Below are 25557 nucleotides of genomic sequence, written 5' to 3'. Positions count from 1 at the left end.
TCCACTTTCGAAAAGAACTCTATACTGATGTTAGAGCGGGGCGGAGTCAGTTTTTATGGCCTGGTTATAGGGAAATGAAACTGAAACCCCAGAAAACAAAACAAACGAAAGCGAAGTGCAAGGTCTTTGATATGTCGGGGTATTTTTTTTATGGTTTTTTTTTTTGCATTTGCATTTGTATTTGCATTTGTTGACGTTTTTAGGCTATGTTTAGAGACTCCATATCGTCAGTCTCTTTATGCAAATACCAGTTAGGCAAATCTTTCTCCATACTATTCATATTTCAGACGCTGAGTTTGTGGTACTGGTTTTTAGGATCAGCGGAACAACTGGAGCACACAACAGTGTCTGTTTGTTTGTTTGTTTGTTTGTTTGTTTGTTTGTTTGTTTTTCTATAGTTGGCATGGCAGTGGGAAGTAGGGGTGCACCCCTGCTGGAAAAGGCCAAAAATCCCAACGCTCTTGAAAATTTAAAAATAAAGATTTTTTTTTTTAATTGCCTGTTGGTATGTTGTTTTGTGCTGTGCAAGTTGTTCTTTTGGATTGCTTGAAAAAGCGCATTTTCCTAAGCAGGCTCATAATAGACTGGCACACTTTTTTCTGGTTTCAGTGAATATGCCATTGATGATTTGTGTGTTTGTTTGTTTGTTTGTCTCTGCGTGCGCGGCTGATGGTTTAAAGATGTTGGATATGTGTGCAGTGCTCTGATTGACTGGACTTGTAAAATTATGAGTAATCTGTTTGTTCTCGTTCACTATGTGCAGCGGGGTGTGGTGACATATGTTTGATCCATATTGCAGTAGCGCATATTATAGTAGAATGTGACAGTATAAAGGGATTTTTCACAAGATATGCCTTTAGAAAAAACTCGTTAAAATCGTCACCTATTGATTATATTCACGCACAAAATGCTGCTCTTATCACAGCACTCCCAACTAGAAAGGTCTTCCCACGGCCCTGATAGTTGGTGGTTTCATAAGATTGTTATACGCTAAATCTCATAACCACTATATAGTCTTCAAATGAATGATGTAGTGGATGTCATAATCATTAATCACTTTTTCTTTGCTGCCTTTCTTCTTTGCAGAATTTAGAGATTTACGCGGGCACGTGAAGGCAACACTAGCCCTAGCAACCACTGTAGAGGTTCAGTGTACCTTAGCAACCATGGAGGATGAGTCTTCTTTGGTGGAAGAAAAGGGAAAAGAGGTCACACAAGAACAAAAAGAGCTTCTCTACAAGCAAGTCCAGGAACTTAGGTAATGGAAATAAATATTCCACAATATTCTAGCTCACCCGTGAAGTTTGTGTACATAAAGATGGCTTTATTAGCCTACTTTTTTGTGCAACTTGCTAACGTTAGCCATTAAAGCTATAGCTTACAGTAGCCGTTGTTTAGCAATTAAATATTAGCCTACATAATCATATCACTAAAATGATTGTTGCTAAAAAATAAGTACCCTAAAGCCTATGATTTAACCCATAGAAACATAATTTTACTCTATTTGTATGTCTTCTAGGAATAGATTTTCGTTCTGTTTCTATCCGTGAGCCATATGAGTAGAGAAAAGAAGTATTACTACATACTCTAAACTCAGTTAATTTACATTAAGACTCAAGTGTCATATTAAAATATTTGTTGAGGTCGTTTGCATTTTAATATCACCTCTGTAACCATACCCCTCAGTAACCTGTTTTCATAATAACCTTATGTTTTCCCAAAGAAATTATCAGAGGTGAGATTAAATTTCACAGGTGTTGGGTTCACCATTCAAACGTAAGAAAACAAACTTTTAGCTTCAAAAATTTTCTGCATTAAAGTTGTTGATATTCATTTCCACCCAAGATGCTCCAATGCAGTACTCCTGGCAGAGATCGACATGTTTGAGCGTTTCATCGGACGCATGGACCCTCAGGACTTGGTGACCCAGGCTGGGGGAGACGGTCTGTATCAGGCAGGAGCCCACCAGCTGGAGAGTGGGGTGAGTACATGGCATTTTTTTAATGTAGACCTACTAAACTATGACATATATTAAAACGTTTTATTACATACTACACTATGGTCGTTTTTCCTGACATACTAAATCTAAACATGACTTTTTAGGATTTTATACATGACCATATGACGTTTTTTTTATGACTTTTTATGATGTAGCCTACTGTCTCTACTTTTTAGAGATATACAATACTATGACATTTTTTTGACCGTAAGATCATTCTGCATTATGACGTAAATGTTTTTGAACCAAATACTGTACTGTGACGTTTTGTGATTTTTTTAGAAGGACATACTAGATTATTAAGTTTTACTCTGTTTTTTTAAGAAACGTAATACAGTATGATGTTTTGTTGTTTTTTGAGGGGCATACTATGTGTAGGTGCCAGATTATTATTATTATTGTTATTATACACCTTATGTCGTCACGTCAGGTGATTGTGTCACGTGGTGCTGGAACACCGCTGGCAGTCAGTTTTTGTGAATGAATGGAGGAGAGGGGTTGACAGGGGAAGTTCTACTTTTTTGCTGACCACATTTTGCTTTATACATTTTGTCACTTTTTTGATCGCTGTTTGCTACATTGTTGCACACCTGTTCCTGCACCTGTTCCTGCAACTGTTTTTTACTATAAATCCAGAGAAACGCAGTAATCGGGGTCGTCTCACTCATTCAGTGACATCCAGCGTCTCCGGCAGGTTAGTGTTCCTCTGCTCAGCCTCTCGGCGGCTCACTTTTAAAGCCTGAGAGTTGTGTGTAGTTGTCGGGGCGTCGGGTCGCCGCTGAGCGTCTTTTCATGTGTCTGAGAGGCGGAGGGCCACTGCGGTCAAGCCAGCACCCAGGACATTTTGCGTTGCACACGGTTATAGCGTGGAACAACTGATTTGCAAATGAAAGCCCGCTGCTGGCGTAACTGATTTAACAGCAAGTCAATGACCGTATACTGGGACGTAACATTTCAAAATAAAAGCCATTTGAAATATCAGAAGTAATTAATGGTTGCAGCTAAATGAGGATTCATACAAAAACTTTGTTTCCACAGACTGGACCAAATATGAGGACAATCTGATGTGGAATTAAAAAAAATTAAAAAGCCATTTCAAATTTGAAAATCAGCAAGATTTCTGGCCTATTTTAATTTGAGTTTAAAAAGAAACTCCCTGTTTCCATAGACTCATTGTTACTCAGACTCATGGGAAACCACCCCACAACATGACTGACCCTATATCAGGGCGAGGATGTAGTGCACTATAATAGACAAGGGAAGTTCAAAATGCTCGGGCGTCACATGACTAATGGAGGCTTCCTTTTCTGGCGGGCCATTTAAATACATAATAAAGAGAGACAAAACTCGGATTTTTGCGAAATAGCAGTCAATAACTGCATTGATTTACAATATCGATGGAGCGCATTATATGTAGTTTAATTACTATATTGTTTTTTATTGTAAAATTTGCTAATATCTGAGGATTAATGTACAAAATATATTAAATCTATAATATATATATAATTTTATATGTAAAATTTATAATTACATAGAATAGATATGAGTGATGTTTGTACAACATACATGTATATGGTTATGCTGACATATTTTAAACTTACCATGGTGACGCACAGGTTGCTGTTTATTGCTTATTGATTATTTATTGCCCTGACATTGGGTCAGTCACATTGTGGAGTGGTCTCCTATGAGTCTAAACCAAAATGAGTCTGTGGAAATAAGGAGTTTATTTTTAGTCTCAAATTAAAATATGCCAGAAATACAGCTCATTTTTTCATATTTGAGATGGCTTTTATTTTGAAATTCAAAATCAAATTGCCCTGATATCGGGTCAGTCAGATTGTGGGGTGGTCTCCTATGAGGCTAAACCAAAATTAATCTGTGGAAATAGGGAGTTTATATTTAATCTCAGATTAAAATAGGCCTCAAGTCTAGTTGAGTTTTCATATTTGAGATTGCTTTTATTTTGAAATTCCACATCATATTGCCCTGATATTGGGTCGGTCATGTTGTGGGGTGGTCTCCTATGAGTCTGAACCTCATGTTCAGTCGAGTCTGTGGAAACAAAGTTTTAGTATAAATCCTCTTTTAGTTGCAACCATTTATTATTTCTGATATTTCAAATGGCTTTTATTTTGAAATGTTACATTCCAGTATCCAGTTATTGACTTGCTGTTAAACCAGCCTACACTTCATCAATGACAGTTACGCCAGCAGCAGGCTTTCATTTGCAAATCAGTTGTTTCACACTCTTATCATAATGTCTTCTCTACTCGTACAACGCAAAATGTCGTGGGGGCTGGCTTGACAGCAGTGGAAGGTCTAGGTTTTTGTGTGTGGTTTGGGCTCTGTGCGCGTGTATGTGGATTGCGTGCTTGCTCTGCACGCTGTGGCTTTTGTTGTTGCTGGCTTCATATTGGATTCTTTCTGTGACAGTCATTTCTGTGTGTGTTCAAAATGAGTGGATCACATGTGGATTCAACTGGTGGAAAACCTGGAAAGGAAAAAAGAACAATCACTCTGACTGAAAAGGCTCTGAAATCAAAATCACGTAATTACAAAAGGAACGGAAAAAGGAAAGTGAACAAAATAAAGAGTCAAATATTGTCTCTCAAAGAGCTCATAAAAGATTATGACAACGTTTCACACGTTAAAGCACGGTTGGATGTTTTGCTGCAGCTTGAAAATGCCACTGCATTGCACAAATCTCTGTTGCCTTTATTTCCACCTGATGAACAGGAAAGACAAAACACATGGTTACTGAGCATCACTGGGTACAACCAAGGATTTATTGAGGATGTTAAAGTGTGGCTTACAGAAACTGGGAAATCGCAATACAAGCCTCTGCCAGTGGAGGGAGACAGAGCTCAAGTGGATATGACTGAGGAAAAGGAGCCTCAAACATTTAAATAGGATGAACAGGATGACATATTGTCATGTAACAGCATATCAAACATAAGCAGCAGAAAGCAGGGGTCAAAATGAAGAGTTTTGCTCAACCTCATCTGCAAGTATCAGAGCAGAAGCTGAAATGGCTGCCTTGCTTGCCCGTCAAAAACTACTGAGAGAAAAACATGCTCTTGAAGAGGGGGAAGAATGATTAAGAAAACGGAAGGAACAGCTTCAGCTTGAGTCTGGTATAGCTGCATCTGAAGCGAAAGTGAAGGTTTTAAGAGCCTCGAGATCTCGTGTTGGCAGTGCTGCTTCCCGATGAACCAACGACATGGAGTCAGATTTTGAGAAAAGTGGCAAAACTGCTGAACCTCTGAATGTTGACAATGAGACTTTTGTCCCTCATAAACACCTAAAGGAAAGTAAAACAGTAACTGGAAATACTGAGTCACATTTGAGGAGCTCAACACAAAGGGAAACACACACTATCATGCATCTCCACCAGGGGCCCTCAGAGCCCATAAGACAGAGCACAGTTTCCCATGCAACAGCGCCTCCTGCAGCTCATCACAGAGATGTCCACACACCCTTTTCTATGAACAGCAGTAGTGACCAGAGTAACATACTGTCCATAATGGAAAAACAAAGTAAAATTACCACAATGCTGGTACATCAACAGTGTCTTGCGTCATTGCGAATGAGAGAGATCCAAATATTTGATGGTAATCCCCTACAGTTCACCACCTTCATGCTGACATTTGAACAAATAATTGAGACCAAAACTGATAATCCTGAAGATTGCCTGCACTTCCTGGAGCAGTACACCAGGGGGCAGCCCAAAGAACTGATTCAAAACTGTCAACACATGACTGATGGCACTGGATATCTGAAGGCAAAGGCTTTACTGCACAAACACACATCTGCATATTTGGAGAAGTCACTTCGTGGCCCTCAGTCAAATCAGAGTATGGAAAGGCTTTACAGGCATATATTCTGTTCCTGCGTGGATGTTGCAATGTGATGGAGGAGATTGAAGGTCTGTGTAAATTGAATATACCTGTTAGTATGCTCATGATAATTAAGAAACTGCCTTTCTCGCTCAAGAGCAAAAGGAAGTAGTTTTGCCACTACTGTTACTTTGGTGGAAGGAAAGACTTAAACTGAAAACAATCTCGAAGACGGTCAGTCATTGGAAGAGGTTTGCTTCTACTGCAAGGGTGGACACATGCTTGAGTGGTGCCCTCTATTGAAAAAGAACAAGTTTGCTTTGGCTGTTTGTGTGCACAGGGCACATCAGTAAGGAGTGCAGGAAATGTCTCGCTTGCAAAATGTGTGGTTTAAAACACCCTAACATGCTTCACATCAAGGACAAGAGAGCAGATGCAGATAAGGCAAGAGCAACTCAGAGGGTGTAGTGGACAGTTCTCTGGTTGCATTTCAAACCAGTGGTCTCACTGGGGCCAGATGTATTTGAACGAGACTGCAAGCTCGCCATCGTACCAGTGAAGGTAAAATCAAAGAAAGGTCAAAGGACAGTGGAAACCTACGCCTTTTTGAACCAACGAAGCTCAGCATCTTTCTGCACTACAGGTCTGATGGATAGACTGAATCTTTCTGGGAGAAACACAGATTATTTTACATACCATGGGCCAAGAAAAATTTGTTGATGGATTTGTTGTGTCAAACTTAGAGGTGGCTGGACGGGACAGCGATTGGTGGTGCGACATGTCGGATGTCTTCTTGCAATGTAGAATGCCCATTAGTAGGAGTAACATCCCACGTCAACAAAATCCGCAAAAATGGCCTCATTTGAAACGTGGACCATTACGAGATAGATGCAAATGTGTTGTTAGGCCTGAATGTGCCTTAAGCTTTGGAACCATTGGAAGTCATCCGGATGGGGGACGACGGGCCATATGCCATAAAGTCAAATGTGTCTTACCTAAATTCCATCAGCATGTCCAGATCCCCACCAGAGGAAGAAGTTTCCTGGATCAGGTGTAAACAAATATTCTTGATGGCTACAAAGCCCTCCCATACCCTGACTTTGGCCTGTCAGATCATATCTCTCTGCTCCTTCTCAAACCAACCATTAAAACTGTTAAAGTGTGGACAGATGAAGCCACAGCAGCTCTACAGGACTGTTTTGAGTGCACAGATTGGCAAATGTTCAAAGATGCTGCCACTCAAGATAATGAGATCAATCTTGAAGAATATTCATCTTCTGTGACATCTTATATCATATATCATCAAATGTGTTGATGACGTGGTGATCACAAAGACTGTGGGATCATTCCGCAACCAGAAAGCCTGGATGAATGGGGAGGTGAAGACTCTTCTTGGAGCAAAAGCTGCCTTTCAGTCAGGGGACAAGGAGGCATACATCATCGCCAGAGCACGACTGAGAGCTGGCATCAAGGCTAAGAGGAAACATCAGCAGAGACTGGAGAGAGACTTCAACAGCAACAGCACTAAAGATATGTGGCAGGTGATTCAAAATGTCACAGGCTACAAAAGCAGGAGTGCCCCCATCATATGTGAAGCCACGCTGCTGGACGAGCTGAACACACGCTCGCTTTGACCTCCTCATTAGGGACTCAGCTATGAAGTCTACTCCACCTCCAGAGGACCGGCCACTCTCTGTGACCACAACAGATGTGAGAAAACTCGTGCTGAGGGTGAATAGAAACAAGTCCGCCGGCCCCGACAACATTCCTGGACATGTACTAAAAACTTGTGCTGATCAGCTTGTTAATGTTATAACTGACATTTTTAACATCTCACTCTCACAGAGTGACTGTTCAATCCGGCCTCAAGACAGCCATCATTGCTCCTGTACCTAAAAGGTCTGCTGTGTCTAGTCTTAATGACTACCACCCTGTGGCTCTTAGCCCCATCCTGATGAAGTGCTTTGGGAAACTGGTTCTCCAGTACATTAAAGACAACATCCCTGCCAGCCTGGACCCTCACCAGTATGCTTTAAGAAGCAACAGATCCACAGACGATGCCATATCTACTGCTCTTCACTCAGTCTTCACTCACCTGGAGAATAAGAACAGCAACATCAAGATGTTGTTTGTTGACTTCAGCTCAGCATTCGACACAATCTCTCCCATAAAGCTGATTGGAAAACTTAACTCTCTGGGCTACAGAGTACAACACTCTGCAACTAGATACTGGACTTCCTCACATGCAGACCCCAGAGAGTTTGGATTGGCAGTCACGTGTTTTCTACATTAGAGTACGATGACCTCACACTGAATGGACCTGACTTTACAAGTACATTGACTGGAGTCCTGATCAGATTCAGGAAAGAGCCTGTGGTCCTGATGTCTGACATAAATGCCATGTTTCATCAGGTTCGAGTGCCAGAGAAAGATGCAGACATGTTGCGATTTCTGTGGTGGCACAGTGGAGATTTCAGTCAGTGTGTAAGCAAGTACAGAATTCTTGTTTGTTTGTTCAGGGCAATATCAGCTGCGCCAGTAGAAGAGTGGCCTGTTAACCCAGATCACTCACAAGAGCTTCCACCTGGAGACCCGGAGGTCAAGGTATCAGCAGCAATTGCAGCGTCAGCAGCAACATATGTTGATGATGCTGCAATGTCCTTGATCAACGGTACTGCATCCTGGACATGCCTCACGAGGGTACTGGCCTAGATTCTAAGACTCAAGAGTTTGCTTTCGCATCTCAGAAGAAAGAAGGACATGCATACTCCCAATAATGAGTTGTGTTGTGGTTATCCTTCATTGCGAGAGATAAAGGAAGCTGAAATAGAGATAATCAGATTCTGCCACAGGAAAAGATTCTCATAGGAGTTTTCTCCAAAGGGGAAACAGACTCAATCTGAAGTTGGAGGATGGTGTGTTGAGAGTTGGAGGGCAAGTTAGTAAGGCTGCCATGCCTCAAGAATCCAAGCATCCTACCATACTAGCCAAAGATCTTCACATCTCAGACCTCATCCTACAACAGATTCAAGAGGTAGGATTGGTGACAGAAATCATGTGCTGTCAAGACCACGCCAAAAATACTGGATCCTTGGCGCCAGTGGTTCTATATGGAAGATGTGTCACCTGTCGTTAGCTTCATGGAGCTACAGGTCAACAGCAAATGGCGGACTTGCCTGCAGATAGAGTTTCTTCAGAATAACCTCCCTTCAGTTATGTTGGAGTGGACTATATCGGCCCATTTGATGTCAAGTGTGGGAGGAGCCATGTCAAGAGGTATGGAGTAATCTTCACATGTTAAGCGATAAGGGCTATACATCTTGAGGGCTCTATTGCTGGACACAGATTCCTTTATTAATGCCTCACAATGCTTCATTGCAAAAGGAGGATAAGTACGGGGGCTATGCTGAGACAATGGCACCAACTTTATTGTTGCAGAACGTGAGCTGAAACGAGCTATTGAAGGATGGAATCTGGAAAAGATCAATGATGCACTTTCGGTGAAGGGAATCAAGTGGACCCTCAATTCTCCCACTGGATCACATCACAAAGGAGTATGAGAGAGGTTGATTCACTCCATCAGAAAGGCTCTCAACTCGACTCTGAGGACACAAAATCGGGATGAGGAAGGACTCCACACTGTTTTCTGTGAGGTGGAATCAATCTTCAACAGCAGACCCATCACCAAGGAATCCATAGATCCAAACGACTTGAAGGCTTTACACCCAACCACCTTCTACTTCTCAGAACCAACCCAAGTTTACCACCTTGTCTGTTTCAGAGGGAGGACATCTATGCACGCCAACATTCGAAGCACGTTCAAAATATGTCAGATCTATTCTGGAAAAGGTGGATGAAAGAATGCTAACCACATAGATGTCGTTCTCATAGAATCCTGGATCATCGGCTGGATCATTGGCAGGATCATCGAAGCAATTCCAGAAAGAAGGGAACTGGTACGAGAAATCCAGATCAAGTCTCAGACCGGCAGTATCTACAGGCCTGTACCCAAGATCTGCCTTCTGCAAGAGTCACCAGAATCCTGATTGCGGTTTGGATCGCAATGTTTTGGATGTTTTTTGTGCTGACGTTGGTTAAGAGTGGTGGTAAAGATCACTCTCTCCTAAAGGTCATGTGCTAGTAACCTCTGACCTTGAGAAGAAAGATGTCAACATAAACTCCATATGGACTATACTAACCCTTATTATGCTTTCACCTATGTGTAATATATTTGTAATTATTACTGTGTTGTGACTGTAATAATTAGCAGCCGGAATGTAGGTGCCAGATTATATTTGTATTGTAATTATACACCTTATGTCGTCACATCAGGTGATTGGGTCACATAGTGCTGGAACACAGATATCACTGCTGGCAGTCAGTCAGTTTTTGTGAATGAATGGAGGAGAGGGGGTGACAGAGGAAGCCCTAATTTTTTGCTGAGCGCATTTTGCTTGATACATTTTGTCACTTTTTTGATCGCTGTTTGCTACGTTGTTGGACACCTGTGTGCAGCCGTGGAACTTGCTCTGGAATGTTTGATGCAACTGTTTTCTACAATAAATCCAGAGAAACACAGTCATCTGAGTCGTCTCACTCATTCAGTGGCAGCCAGAGCGTCCAGCAGGTTAGTGTTCCTCTGCTCAGCCTCTCAGCAGCTAACTTCTGAAAGCCTGATAGTCGCCACACTATGCTATGATGTTTTTTTTACAAGATACTATGTTACTACAATGTTAATAGGTCATTTTTTTTACATGCTATAATATTGTGTTTTTGGCGATTTTTGAGACATTCCATGCTATGACTTGTCTCGGCAGGCTATTTTATTTGTTTTTGAGCTGTTTTTTGGACGTTATCTCTTTTTTCGCGATACTATAGTATGCCATTTTCAGTAATGTTTTTTGAAATACTATTTTAGGGTGTTTTTGGTTGTTTTTTGCCACTTGAGGTCTTAACAGCTTAAGACCTCATGAAATAATGTGAAAACATCGGCATAGTATAAAATGTTGCAAAAACCGCCCAAAACACCGAAATATAGCATGTCGAAAAAAAGACAGAAAATGCCAAAATATGAAATGTCATCATTTAACATGTTAAAAAAATGGTCAAAAAATCGCATACTATACTATGGCAAGAATGTCAAATTTTGACATGTCCCAAACATGGCTAGAAAACCACTTGATATAGCTTGTAGAGACGCGTCATAGTATACAAAGTGGAAACAAAGGCCAAGAAAGGACAAAAAACGCCAAAAACGTCAAATTTTTGCAAGTTGAGAAAATGGCGAAGAATCACATACTATAATATGGCAAAAATGTCAAATTTTGACATCTCCCAAAAATGGCTAAAAGCCACTTATTATAGCTTGTAGACATGCGTCGTAGTATACAAAGTGGAAACAAAAGCCAAAAAAGGCCAAAAACGTCATATTTTGGCATATTGAAAAAATGGCGAAAAATCGCATACTATACTATGGCAAAAATGTCAAATTTTGACATCTCCCAAAAATGGCTAAAAACTACTTATTAAAGCTCATGGAGACGTGTTATAGAATACAAAGTGGAAAGAAAGGTCAAAAAAGGCCAAAAATGTCACATTTTAGCATGTTGAAAAAATGACGAAAAATCGCATACTATACTATGGCAAAAATGTCAAATTTTGACATCTCCCAAAAATGGCTAAAAACTACTTATTAAAGCTCATGGAGACGCGTTATAGAATACAAAGTGGAAAGAAAGGTCAAAAAAGGACAAAAACGTCACATTTTAGCATGTTGAAAAAATGGCGAAAAATCGCATACTATACTATGGCAAAAATGTCAAATTTTGACATGTCCCAAAAATGGCTAAAAACTACTTATTAAAGCTCTTAGAGACGCGTCATAGTATACAAAGTGGAAACAAAGGCCAAAAAAGGCCAAGACCGTCACATTTTTGCATGTTGAAAAAATGGCGAAAAATCGCATACTATACTATGGCAAAAATGTCAAATTTTGACATGTCCCAAAAATGGCTAAAAACTACTTATTAAAGCTCTTAGAGACGCGTCATAGTATACAAAGTGGAAACAAAGGCCAAAAAAGGCCAAAAACGTCATATTTTGGCATGTTGAAAAAATGGCGAAAAATCACATACTATACTATGGCAAAAATGTCAAATTTTGACATCTCCCAAAAATGGCTAAAAACCACTTGTTATAGCTTGTAGACACACGTCGTAGTATACAAAGTGGAAACAAAGGCCAAAAAAGGCCAAAAACGTCATATTTTGGCATGTTGAAAAAATGGCAAAAAATCGCATACTATACTATGGCAAAAATGTCAAATTTTGACATGTCCCAAAAATGGCTAAAAACTACTTATTAAAGCTCTTAGAGACACGTCGTAGTATACAAAGTGGAAACAAAGGCCAAAAAAGGACAAAAACGTCATATTTTAGCATGTTGAAAAAATGGCGAAAAATCGCATACTATACTATGGCAAAAATGTCAAATTTTGACATGTCCCAAAAATGGCTAAAAACTACTTATTAAAGCTCTTAGAGACGCGTCGTAGTATACAAAGTGGAAACAAAGGCCAAAAAAGGCCAAAAACATCATATTTTGGCATGTTGAAAAAATGGCGAAAAATCGCATACTATACTATGGCAAAAATGTCAAATTTTGACATCTCCCAAAAATGGCTAAAAACTACTTATTAAAGCTCTTAGAGACGCGTCGTAGTATACAAAGTGGAAAGAAAGGTCAAAAAAGGCCAAAAACGTCATATTTTGGCATGTTGTAAAAATGGCGAAAAATCGCATACTATACTATGGCAAAAATGTCAAATTTTGACATGTCCCAAAAATGGCTAAAAACTACTTATTAAAGCTCATGGAGACACGTTATAGTATACAACGTGGAAACAAAGGCCCAAAAGGCCAAAAACGTCATATTTTGGCATGTTGAAAAAATGGCGAAAAATCGCATACTATACTATGGCAAAAATGTCAAATTTTGACATCTCCCAAAAATGGCTAAAAACTACTTATTAAAGCTCATGGAGACGCGTTATAGTATACAAAGTGGAAAGAAAGGTCAAAAAAGGACAAAAACGTCACATTTTAGCATGTTGAAAAAATGGCGAAAAATCGCATACTATACTATGGCAAAAATGTCAAATTTTGACATCTCCCAAAAATGGCTAAAAACTACTTATTAAAGCTCTTGGAGACGCGTTACAGTATACAAAGTGGAAACAAAGGCCAAAAAAGGCCAAAAACGTCATATTTTGGCATGTTGAAAAAATGGCGAAAAATCGCATACTATACTATGGCAAAAATGTCAAATTTTGACATGTCCCAAAAATGGCTAAAAACTACTTATTAAAGCTCATGGAGACGCGTTATAGTATACAAAGTGGAAAGAAAGGTCAAAAAAGGACAAAAACGTCACATTTTAGCATGTTGAAAAAATGACGAAAAATCGCATACTATACTATGGCAAAAATGTCAAATTTTGACATCTCCCAAAAATGGCTAAAAATTACTTATTAAAGCTCTTAGAGACACGTCGTAGTATACAAAGTGGAAACAAAGGCCAAAAAAGGCCAAAAACGTCATATTTTGGCATGTTGAAAAAATGGCGAAAAATCGCATACTATACTATGGCAAAAATGTCAAATTTTGACATGTCCCAAAAATGGCTAAAAACTACTTATTAAAGCTCTTAGAGACGCGTCATAGTATACAAAGTGGAAACAAAGGCCAAAAAGGACAAAACGTCATATTTTGGCATGTTGAAAAGATGGCGAAAAATCGCATACTATACTATGGCAAAAATGTCAAATTTTGACATGTCCCAAAATGGCTAAAACTACTTATTAAAGCTCTTAGAGACGCGTCGTAGTATACAAAGTGGAAACAAAGGCCAAAAAAGGCCAAAAACGTCATATTTTGGCATGTTGAAAAAATGGCGAAAAATCGCATACTATACTATGGCAAAAATGTCAAATTTTGACATCTCCCAAAAATGGCTAAAAACTACTTATTAAAGCTCTTAGAGACGCGTCGTAGTATACAAAGTGGAAACAAAGGCCAAAAAAGGCCAAAAACGTCATATTTTGGCATGTTGAAAAAATGGCGAAAAATCGCATACTATACTATGGCAAAAATGTCAAATTTTGACATCTCCCAAAAATGGCTAAAAACTACTTATTAAAGCTCATGGAGACGCGTTATAGTATACAAAGTGGAAAGAAAGGTCAAAAAAGGACAAAAACGTCACATTTTAGCATGTTGAAAAAAATGACGAAAAATCGCATACTATACTATGGCAAAAATGTCAAATTTTGACATGTCCCAAAAATGGCTAAAAACTACTTATTAAAGCTCTTAGAGACGCGTCGTAGTATACAAAGTGGAAACAAAGGCCAAAAAAGGCCAAAAACGTCATATTTTGGCATGTTGAAAAAATGACGAAAAATCGCATACTATACTATGGCAAAAATGTCAAATTTTGACATGTCCCAAAAATGGCTAACAACTACCTATTAAAGATCTAAAAGACGAGTCGTAGTATACAAAGCGAAAAGAAAGGCCAAAAAAGGCCAAAAACATCATATTTTGGCATGTTGAAAAAATGGCGAAAAATCACATACTATACTATGGCAAAATGTCAAATTTTGACATGTCCCAAAAATGGCTAAAACTACTTATTAAAGCTCATGGAGACGTTATAGTATACAAAGTGGAAACAAAGGTCAAAAAGGACAAAAACGTCACATTTTAGCATGTTGAAAAAATGGCGAAAAAATCATACTATACTATGGCAAAAATGTCAAATTTTGACATCTCCCAAAAATGGCTAAAAACCACTTGTTATAGCTTGTAGACACACGTCGTAGTATACAAAGTGGAAACAAAGGCCAAAAAAGCCCAAAAACGTCATATTTTGGCATGTTGAAAAAATGGCAAAAAATCGCATACTATACTATGGCAAAAATGTCAAATTTTGACATCTCCCAAAAATGGCTAAAACTACTTATTAAAGCTCTTGGAGACGTTATAGTATACAAAGTGGAAACAAAGGCCAAAAAGGACAAAACGTCATATTTTAGCATGTTGAAAAAATGGCGAAAAATCGCATACTATACTATGGCAAAAATGTCAAATTTTGACATCTCCCAAAAATGGCTAAAAACTACTTATTAAAGCTCTTAGAGACGCGTCGTAGTATACAAAGTGGAAACAAAGGCCAAAAAAGGCCAAAAACGTCATATTTTGGCATGTTGAAAAAATGGCGAAAAATCGCATACTATACTATGGCAAAAATGTCAAATTTTGACATCTCCCAAAAATGGCTAAAAACTACTTATTAAAGCTCTTAGAGACGCGTCGTAGTATACAAAGTGGAAACAAAGGCCAAAAAAGGCCAAAAACGTCATATTTTGGCATGTTGAAAAAATGGCGAAAAATCGCATACTATACTATGGCAAAAATGTCAAATTTTGACATCTCCCAAAAATGGCTAAAAACTACTTATTAAAGCTCATGGAGACGCGTTATAGTATACAAAGTGGAAACAAAGGCCAAAAAAGGCCAAAAACGTCATATTTTGGCATGTTGAAAAAATGGCGAAAAATCGCATACTATACTATGGCAAAAATGTCAAATTTTGACATCTCCCAAAAATGGCTAAAAACTACTTATTAAAGCTCATGGAGACGCGTTATAGTATACAAAGTGGAAAGAAAGGTCAAAAAGGACAAAACGTCACATTTTAGCATGTTGAAAAAATGGCGAAAAATCGCATACTATACTATGGCAAAAATGTCAAATTTTGACATGTCCCAAAAATGGCTAAAAACCACTTATTATAGCTTGTAGACACGCGTCGTAGTATACAAAGTGGAAACAAAGGCCAAAAAAGGCCAAAAACGTCATATTTTGGCATGTTGAAAAAATGGCGAAAAATCGCATACTATACTATGGCAAAAATGTCAAATTTTGACATGTCCCAAAAATGGCTAAAAACTACTTATTAAAGCTCATGGAGACGCGTTATAGTATACAAAGTGGAAAGAAAGGTCAAAAAAGGACAAAAACGTCACATTTTAGCATGTTGAAAAAATGGCGAAAAATCGCATACTATACTATGGCAAAAATGTCAAATTTTGACATCTCCCAAAAATGGCTAAAAACTACTTATTAAAGCTCTTAGAGACGCGTCGTAGTATACAAAGTGGAAAGAAAGGTCAAAAAAGGACAAAAACGTCACATTTTAGCATGTTGAAAAAATGGCGAAAAATCGCATACTATACTATGGCAAACAGATCAAATTTTGGCATGTCACCAAAATGGCTAAAAGCTATTTAATAAAGCTCTTAGAGACGTTATAGTATACAAAGTGGAAACAAAGGCCAAAAAGGACAAAAACGTCATATTTTGGCATGTTGAAAAATGGCGAAAAATCGCATACTATACTATGGCAAAAATGTCAAATTTTGACATGTCCCAAAATGGCTAAAAACTACTTATTAAAGCTCATGGAGACGTTATAGTATACAAAGTGGAAAGAAAGGTCAAAAAAGGACAAAAACGTCACATTTTAGCATGTTGAAAAAAATGACGAAAAATCGCATACTATACTATGGCAAAAATGTCAAATTTTGACATGTCCCAAAAATGGCTAAAACTACTTATTAAAGCTTGGAGACACACGTTATAGTATACAAAGTGGAAACAAAGGCCAAAAAAGGCCAAAAACGTCATATTTTGGCATGTTGAAAAATGGCAAAAATCGCATACTATACTATGGCAAAATGTCAAATTTTGACATCTCCCAAAAATGGCTAAAACTACTTATTAAAGCTCATGGAGACGTTATAGTATACAAAGTGGAAACAAAGGCCAAAAAGGACAAAACGTCACATTTTGGCATGTTGAAAAAATGGCGAAAAATCGCATACTATACTATGGCAAAAATGTCAAATTTTGACATCTCCCAAAAATGGCTAAAAACTACTTATTAAAGCTCTTAGAGACGCGTCGTAGTATACAAAGTGGAAACAAAGGCCAAAAAAGGCCAAAAACGTCATATTTTGGCATGTTGAAAAAATGGCGAAAAATCGCATACTATACTATGGCAAAAATGTCAAATTTTGACATCTCCCAAAAATGGCTAAAAACTACTTATTAAAGCTCATGGAGACGCGTTATAGTATACAAAGTGGGAACAAAGGCCAAAAAAGGACAAAACGTCATATTTTGGCATGTTGAAAAATGGCGAAAAATCGCATACTATACTATGGCAAAATGTCAAATTTTGACATGTCCCAAAATGGCTAAAACTACTTATTAAAGCTCTTAGAGACGCGTTATAGTATACAAAGTGGAAACAAAGGCCAAAAAGGCCAAAACGTCATATTTTGGCATGTTGAAAAATGGCGAAAAATCGCATACTATACTATGGCAAAAATGTCAAATTTTGACATCTCCCAAAAATGGCTAAAACTACTTATTAAAGCTCATGGAGACGTTATAGTATACAAAGTGGAAAGAAAGGTCAAAAAAGGACAAAAACGTCACATTTTAGCATGTTGAAAAAATGACGAAAAATCGCATACTATACTATGGCAAAAATGTCAAATTTTGACATGTCCCAAAAATGGCTAAAAACTACTTATTAAAGCTCTTAGACACACGTTATAGTATACAACGTGGAAAAAAAGGCAAAAAAGGCCAAAAACGTCATATTTTGGCATGTTGAAAAAATGCCGAAAAATCGCATACTATACTATGGCAAAAATGTCAAATTTTGACATCTCCCAAAAATGGCTAAAAACTACTTATTAAAGCTCATGGAGACGCTGCTATAGTATACAAAGTGGAAAGAAAGGTCAAAAAGGACAAAACGTCACATTTTAGCATGTTGAAAAATGACGAAAAATCGCATACTATACTATGGCAAAAATGTCAAATTTTGACATCTCCCAAAAATGGCTAAAAACTACTTATTAAAGCTCATGGAGACGCGTTATAGTATACAAAGTGGAAACAAAGGCCAAAAAAGGCCAAAAACGTCATATTTTGGCATGTTGAAAAAATGGCGAAAAATCGCATACTATACTATGGCAAAAATGTCAAATTTTGACATCTCCCAAAAATGGCTAAAAACTACTTATTAAAGCTCTTAGAGACGTGTTATAGTATACAAAGTGGAAACAAAGGCCAAAAAGGCCAAAACGTCATATTTTGGCATGTTGAAAAATGGCGAAAAAATCGCATACTATACTATGGCAAAAATGTCAAATTTTGACATCTCCCAAAAATGGCTAAAAACTACTTATTAAAGCTCTTAGAGACGCGTTATAGTATACAAAGTGGAAAGAAAGGTCAAAAAAGGACAAAAACATCACATTTTAGCATGTTGAAAAATGGCGAAAAATGCATACTATACTATGGCAAAAATGTCAAATTTTGACATGTCCCAAAATGGCTAAAAACTACTTATTAAAGCTTGTAGAGAGCGTTAAGTAGTATACAAAGTGGAAACAAAGGCCAAAAAAGCCCAAAAACGTCATATTTTGGCATGTTGAAAAAATGGCAAAAAATCGCATACTATACTATGGCAAAAATGTCAAATTTTGACATCTCCCAAAAATGGCTAAAAACTACTTATTAAAGCTCTTAGAGACGCGTCGTAGTATACAAAGTGGAAACAAAGGCCAAAAAAGGCCAAAAACGTCATATTTTGGCATGTTGAAAAAATGGCGAAAAATCGCATACTATACTATGGCAAAAATGTCAAATTTTGACATCTCCCAAAATGGCTAAAACTACTTATTAAAGCTCATGGAGACGTTATAGTAGTATACAAAGTGGAAACAAAGGTCAAAAAGGCCAAAAACGTCATATTTTGGCATGTTGAAAAAATGGCGAAAAATCGCATACTATACTATGGCAAAAATGTCAAATTTTGACATGTCCCAAAAATGGCTAAAAACTACTTATTAAAGCTCATGGAGACGCGTTATAGTATACAAAGTGGAAACAAAGGTCAAAAAAGGACAAAAACGCGTCACATTTTAGCATGTTGAAAAAATGGCGAAAAATCGCATACTATACTATGGCAAAATGTCAAATTTTGACATGTCCCAAAAATGGCTAAAACTACTTATTAAAGCTCATGGAGACGCGTTATAGTATACAAAGTGGAAACAAAGGCCAAAAAAGGCCAAAAACGTCAGATTTTGGCATGTTGAAAAAATGACGAAAAATCGCATACTATACTATGGCAAAAATGTCAAATTTTGACATGTCCCAAAAATGGCTAAAAACTACTTATTAAAGCTCTTAGAGACGCGTCGTAGTATACAAAGTGGAAAGAAAGGTCAAAAAAGGACAAAAACGTCACATTTTAGCATGTTGAAAAAATGGCGAAAAATCGCATACTATACTATGGCAAAAATGTCAAATTTTGACATGTCCCAAAAATGGCTAAAAACTACTTATTAAAGCTCATGGAGACGCGTTATAGTATACAAAGTGGAAACAAAGGCCAAAAAAGGACAAAAACGTCACATTTTAGCATGTTGAAAAAATGATGAAAAATCGCATACTATACTATGGCAAAAATGTCAAATTTTGACATCTCCCAAAAATGGCTAAAACTACTTATTAAAGCTCATGGAGACGCGTTATAGTATACAAAGTGGAAAGAAAGGTCAAAAAGGACAAAACGTCACATTTTAGCATGTTGAAAAAATGGCGAAAAATCGCATACTATACTATGGCAAAATGTCAAATTTTGACATCTCCCAAAAATGGCTAAAAACTACTTATTAAAGCTCTTGGAGACGCGTTATAGTATACAAAGTGGAAACAAAGGCCAAAAAAGGCCAAAAACGTCATATTTTGGCATGTTGAAAAAATGGCGAAAAATCGCATACTATACTATGGCAAAAATGTCAAATTTTGACATCTCCCAAAAATGGCTAAAAACTACTTATTAAAGCTCTTAGAGACGCGTTATAGTATACAAAGTGGAAACAAAGGCCAAAAAAGGACAAAAACGTCATATTTTGGCATGTTGAAAAAATGGCGAAAAATCGCATACTATACTATGGCAAAAATGTCAAATTTTGACATGTCCCAAAAATGGCTAAAAACTACTTATTAAAGCTCATGGAGACGCGTTATAGTATACAAAGTGGAAAGAAAGGTCAAAAAAGGACAAAAACGTCACATTTTAGCATGTTGAAAAATGGCGAAAAATCGCATACTATACTATGGCAAAATGTCAAATTTTGACATGTCCCAAAAATGGCTAAAAACCACTTATTATAGCTTGTAGACACGCGTCGTAGTATACAAAGTGGAAACAAAGGCCAAAAAAGGCCAAAAACGTCATATTTTGGCATGTTGAAAAAATGGCAAAAAATCGCATACTATACTATGGCAAAAATGTCAAATTTTGACATGTCCCAAAAATGGCTAAAAACTACTTATTAAAGCTCTTAGAGACGTTATAGTATACAAAGTGGAAACAAAGGCCAAAAAAGGCTAAAAACGTCATATTTTGGCATGTTGAAAAGATGGCGAAAAATCGCATACTATACTATGGCAAAAATGTCAAATTTTGACATCTCCCAAAAATGGCTAAAAACTACTTATTAAAGCTCATGGAGACGCGTTATAGTATACAAAGTGGAAACAAAGGTCAAAAAGGCCAAAACGTCATATTTTGGCATGTTGAAAAAATGGCGAAAAATCGCATACTATACTATGGCAAAAATGTCAAATTTTGACATCTCCCAAAAATGGCTAAAAACTACTTATTAAAGCTCATGGAGACGCGTTATAGTATACAAAGTGGAAACAAAGGCCAAAAAGGCCAAAAACGTCATAATTTGGCATGTTGAAAAAATGGCGAAAAATCGCATACTATACTATGGCAAAAATGTCAAATTTTGACATCTCCCAAAAATGGCTAAAAACTACTTATTAAAGCTCATGGAGACGCGTTATAGTATACAAAGTGGAAACAAAGGCCAAAAAGGCCAAAACGTCATATTTTGGCATGTTGAAAAATGGCGAAAAAATCGCATACTATACTATGGCAAAATGTCAAATTTTGACATGTCCCAAAATGGCTAAAAACTACTTATTAAAGCTCATGGAGACGCGTTATAGTATACAAAGTGGAAAGAAAGGTCAAAAAGGACAAAACGTCACATTTTAGCATGTTGAAAAATGGCGAAAAATCGCATACTATACTATGGCAAAAATGTCAAATTTGACATGTCCCAAAAATGGCTAAAACCACTTGTTATAGCTTGTAGACACACGTCGTAGTATACAAAGTGGAAACAAAGGCCAAAAAAGGACAAAAACGTCACATTTTAGCATGTTGAAAAAATGATGAAAAATCGCATACTATACTATGGCAAAAATGTCAAATTTTGACATCTCCCAAAAATGGCTAAAAACTACTTATTAAAGCTCATGGAGACGCGTTATAGTATACAAAGTGGAAAGAAAGGTCAAAAAAGGACAAAAACGTCACATTTTAGCATGTTGAAAAAATGGCGAAAAATCGCATACTATACTATGGCAAAAATGTCAAATTTTGACATCTCCCAAAAATGGCTAAAAACTACTTATTAAAGCTCTTGGAGACGTTATAGTATACAAAGTGGAAACAAAGGCCAAAAAAGGCCAAAACGTCATATTTTGGCATGTTGAAAAAATGGCGAAAAATCGCATACTATACTATGGCAAAAATGTCAAATTTTGACATGTCCCAAAAATGGCTAAAACTACTTATTAAAGCTCTTAGAGACGTCGTAGTATACAAAGTGGAAACAAAGGCCAAAAAAGGCCAAAACGTCATATTTTGGCATGTTGAAAAATGGCGAAAAATCGCATACTATACTATGGCAAAATGTCAAATTTTGACATCTCCCAAAAATGGCTAAAAACTACTTATTAAAGCTCATGGAGACGTTATAGTATACAAAGTGGAAAGAAAGGTCAAAAAGGACAAAACGTCACATTTTAGCATGTTGAAAAAATGACGAAAAATCGCATACTATACTATGGCAAAAATGTCAAATTTTGACATGTCCCAAAAATGGCTAAAAACCACTTGTTATAGCTTGTAGACACACGTCGTAGTATACAAAGTGGAAACAAAGGCCAAAAAAGCCCAAAAACGTCATATTTTGGCATGTTGAAAAAATGGCAAAAAATCGCATACTATACTATGGCAAAAATGTCAAATTTTGACATCTCCCAAAAATGGCTAAAACTACTTATTAAAGCTCTTAGAGACGCGTTATAGTATACAAAGTGGAAACAAAGGCCAAAAAGGCCAAAAACATCATATTTTGGCATGTTGAAAAATGGCGAAAAAATCGCATACTATACTATGGCAAAAATGTCAAATTTTGACATCTCCCAAAAATGGCTAAAAACTACTTATTAAAGCTCATGGAGACGCGTTATAGTATACAAAGTGGAAACAAAGGCCAAAAAAGGCCAAAAACGTCATATTTTGGCATGTTGAAAAAATGACGAAAAATCGCATACTATACTATGGCAAAAATGTCAAATTTTGACATCTCCCAAAAATGGCTAAAAACTACTTATTAAAGCTCATGGAGACGCGTCATAGTATACAAAGTGGAAACAAAGGCCAAAAAAGGCCAAAAACGTCATATTTTGGCATGTTGAAAAAATGACGAAAAATCGCATACTATACTATGGCAAAAATGTCAAATTTTGACATCTCCCAAAAATGGCTAAAAACTACTTATTAAAGCTCATGGAGACGCGTTATAGTATACAAAGTGGAAAGAAAGGTCAAAAAGGACAAAAGCGTCACATTTTAGCATGTTGAAAAATGGCGAAAAATCGCATACTATACTATGGCAAAAATGTCAAATTTTGACATGTCCCAAAAATGGCTAAAAACCACTTGTTATAGCTTGTAGACACACGTCGTAGTATACAAAGTGGAAACAAAGGCCAAAAAGGACAAAACGTCACATTTTAGCATGTTGAAAAAATGACGAAAAATCGCATACTATACTATGGCAAAAATGTCAAATTTTGACATCTCCCAAAAATGGCTAAAAACTACTTATTAAAGCTCATGGAGACGCGTTATAGTATACAAAGTGGAAAGAAAGGTCAAAAGGACAAAACGTCACATTTTAGCATGTTGAAAAAATGGCGAAAAATCGCATACTATACTATGGCAAAAATGTCAAATTTTGACATCTCCCAAAAATGGCTAAAAACTACTTATTAAAGCTCATGGAGACGCGTCGTAGTATACAAAGTGGAAACAAAGGCCAAAAAAGGCCAAAAACGTCATATTTTGGCATGTTGAAAAATGGCGAAAAATCGCATACTATACTATGGCAAAAATGTCAAATTTTGACATCTCCCAAAAATGGCTAAAACTACTTATTAAAGCTCTTAGAGACGTTATAGTATACAAAGTGGAAACAAAAGGCCAAAAAAGGCCAAAAACGTCATATTTTGGCATGTTGAAAAAATGGCGAAAAATCGCATACTATACTATGGCAAAATGTCAAATTTTGACATGTCCCAAAAATGGCTAAAACTACTTATTAAAGCTCATGGAGACGTTATAGTATACAAAGTGGAAAGAAAGGTCAAAAAGGACAAAAACGTCACATTTTAGCATGTTGAAAAAATGGCGAAAAATCGCATACTATACTATGGCAAAAATGTCAAATTTTGACATGTCCCAAAAATGGCTAAAAACCACTTGTTATAGCTTGTAGACACACGTCGTAGTATACAAAGTGGAAACAAAGGCCAAAAAAGGACAAAAACGTCACATTTTAGCATGTTGAAAAAATGATGAAAAATCGCATACTATACTATGGCAAAAATGTCAAATTTTGACATCTCCCAAAAATGGCTAAAAACTACTTATTAAAGCTCATGGAGACGCGTCGTAGTATACAAAGTGGAAACAAAGGCCAAAAAGGACAAAACGTCACATTTTAGCATGTTGAAAAAATGACGAAAAATCGCATACTATACTATGGCAAAAATGTCAAATTTTGACATCTCCCAAAAATGGCTAAAAACTACTTATTAAAGCTCTTGGAGACGCGTTACAGTATACAAAGTGGAAACAAAGGCCAAAAAAGGCCAAAAACGTCATATTTTGGCATGTTGAAAAAATGGCGAAAAATCGCATACTATACTATGGCAAAAATGTCAAATTTTGACATCTCCCAAAAATGGCTAAAAACTACTTATTAAAGCTCTTAGAGACGCGTTATAGTATACAAAGTGGAAACAAAGGCCAAAAAAGGCCAAAAACGTCATATTTTGGCATGTTGAAAAAATGGCGAAAAATCGCATACTATACTATGGCAAAAATGTCAAATTTTGACATGTCCCAAAAATGGCTAAAAACTACTTATTAAAGCTCATGGAGACGCGTTATAGTATACAAAGTGGAAAGAAAGGTCAAAAAGGACAAAACGTCACATTTTAGCATGTTGAAAAAATGACGAAAATCGCATACTATACTATGGCAAAAATGTCAAATTTTGACATGTCCCAAAAATGGCTAAAAACCACTTATTATAGCTTGTAGACACGCGTCGTAGTATACAAAGTGGAAACAAAGGCCAAAAAAGGCCAAAAACGTCATATTTTGGCATGTTGAAAAAATGGCGAAAAATCGCATACTATACTATGGCAAAAATGTCAAATTTTGACATGTCCCAAAAATGGCTAAAAACTACTTATTAAAGCTCTTAGAGACGCGTCGTAGTATACAAAGTGGAAACAAAGGCCAAAAAAGGCCAAAAACGTCATATTTTGGCATGTTGAAAAAATGGCGAAAAATCGCATACTATACTATGGCAAAAATGTCAAATTTTGACATCTCCCAAAAATGGCTAAAAACTACTTATTAAAGCTCATGGAGACGTCGTAGTATACAAAGTGGAAACAAAGGCCAAAAAGGCCAAAACGTCATATTTTGGCATGTTGAAAAATGGCGAAAAATCGCATACTATACTATGGCAAAATGTCAAATTTTGACATCTCCCAAAATGGCTAAAAACTACTTATTAAAGCTCTTGGAGACGCAGCGTTATAGTATACAAAGTGGAAACAAAGGCCAAAAAAGGCCAAAAACGTCATATTTTGGCATGTTGAAAAAATGGCGAAAAATCGCATACTATACTATGGCAAAAATGTCAAATTTTGACATCTCCCAAAAATGGCTAAAAACTACTTATTAAAGCTCATGGAGACGCGTTATAGTATACAAAGTGGAAACAAAGGCCAAAAAAGGCCAAAAACGTCATATTTTGGCATGTTGAAAAAATGGCGAAAAATCGCATACTATACTATGGCAAAAATGTCAAATTTTGACATCTCCCAAAAATGGCTAAAAACTACTTATTAAAGCTCATGGAGACGCGTTATAGTATACAAAGTGGAAAGAAAGGTCAAAAAAGGACAAAAACGTCACATTTTAGCATGTTGAAAAAATGACGAAAAATCGCATACTATACTATGGCAAAAATGTCAAATTTTGACATGTCCCAAAAATGGCTAAAACCACTTATTAAAGCCTGTAGACACGTTAAGTAGTATACAAAGTGGAAACAAAGGTCAAAAAAGGACAAAACGTCACATTTTAGCATGTTGAAAAAATGGCGAAAAATCGCATACTATA

The 25557-nt window shown here is 37.0% G+C and overlaps 1 protein-coding gene across 2 annotated transcripts in view; it reads left to right on the top strand.

The window, feature by feature from the left end:
- Positions 1–11: 11 nt before the first annotated feature.
- cfap263 (cilia and flagella associated protein 263) overlaps positions 12–25557 on the top strand; it is a 41971-nt gene continuing 16425 nt past the window's right edge. For both annotated transcript variants that reach the window (XM_042496799.2, XM_088080049.1), the window contains exons 1-2: positions 12–1258; positions 1846–1981. In XM_042496799.2, coding sequence (XP_042352733.2) covers positions 1167–1258; positions 1846–1981 — 228 coding nt within the window. In that variant the 5' untranslated portion in view covers positions 12–1166. The remainder of the gene's footprint in view (positions 1259–1845; positions 1982–25557) is intronic.

This window comes from Plectropomus leopardus, chromosome 7 (assembly GCF_026936395.1).
Source record: "Plectropomus leopardus strain MGB_pleo_1.0 chromosome 7, ASM2693639v1, whole genome shotgun sequence".
Lineage (NCBI taxonomy): Eukaryota > Metazoa > Chordata > Actinopteri > Perciformes > Serranidae > Plectropomus > Plectropomus leopardus.
This window is presented reverse-complemented; position numbering and strand designations above follow the sequence as displayed.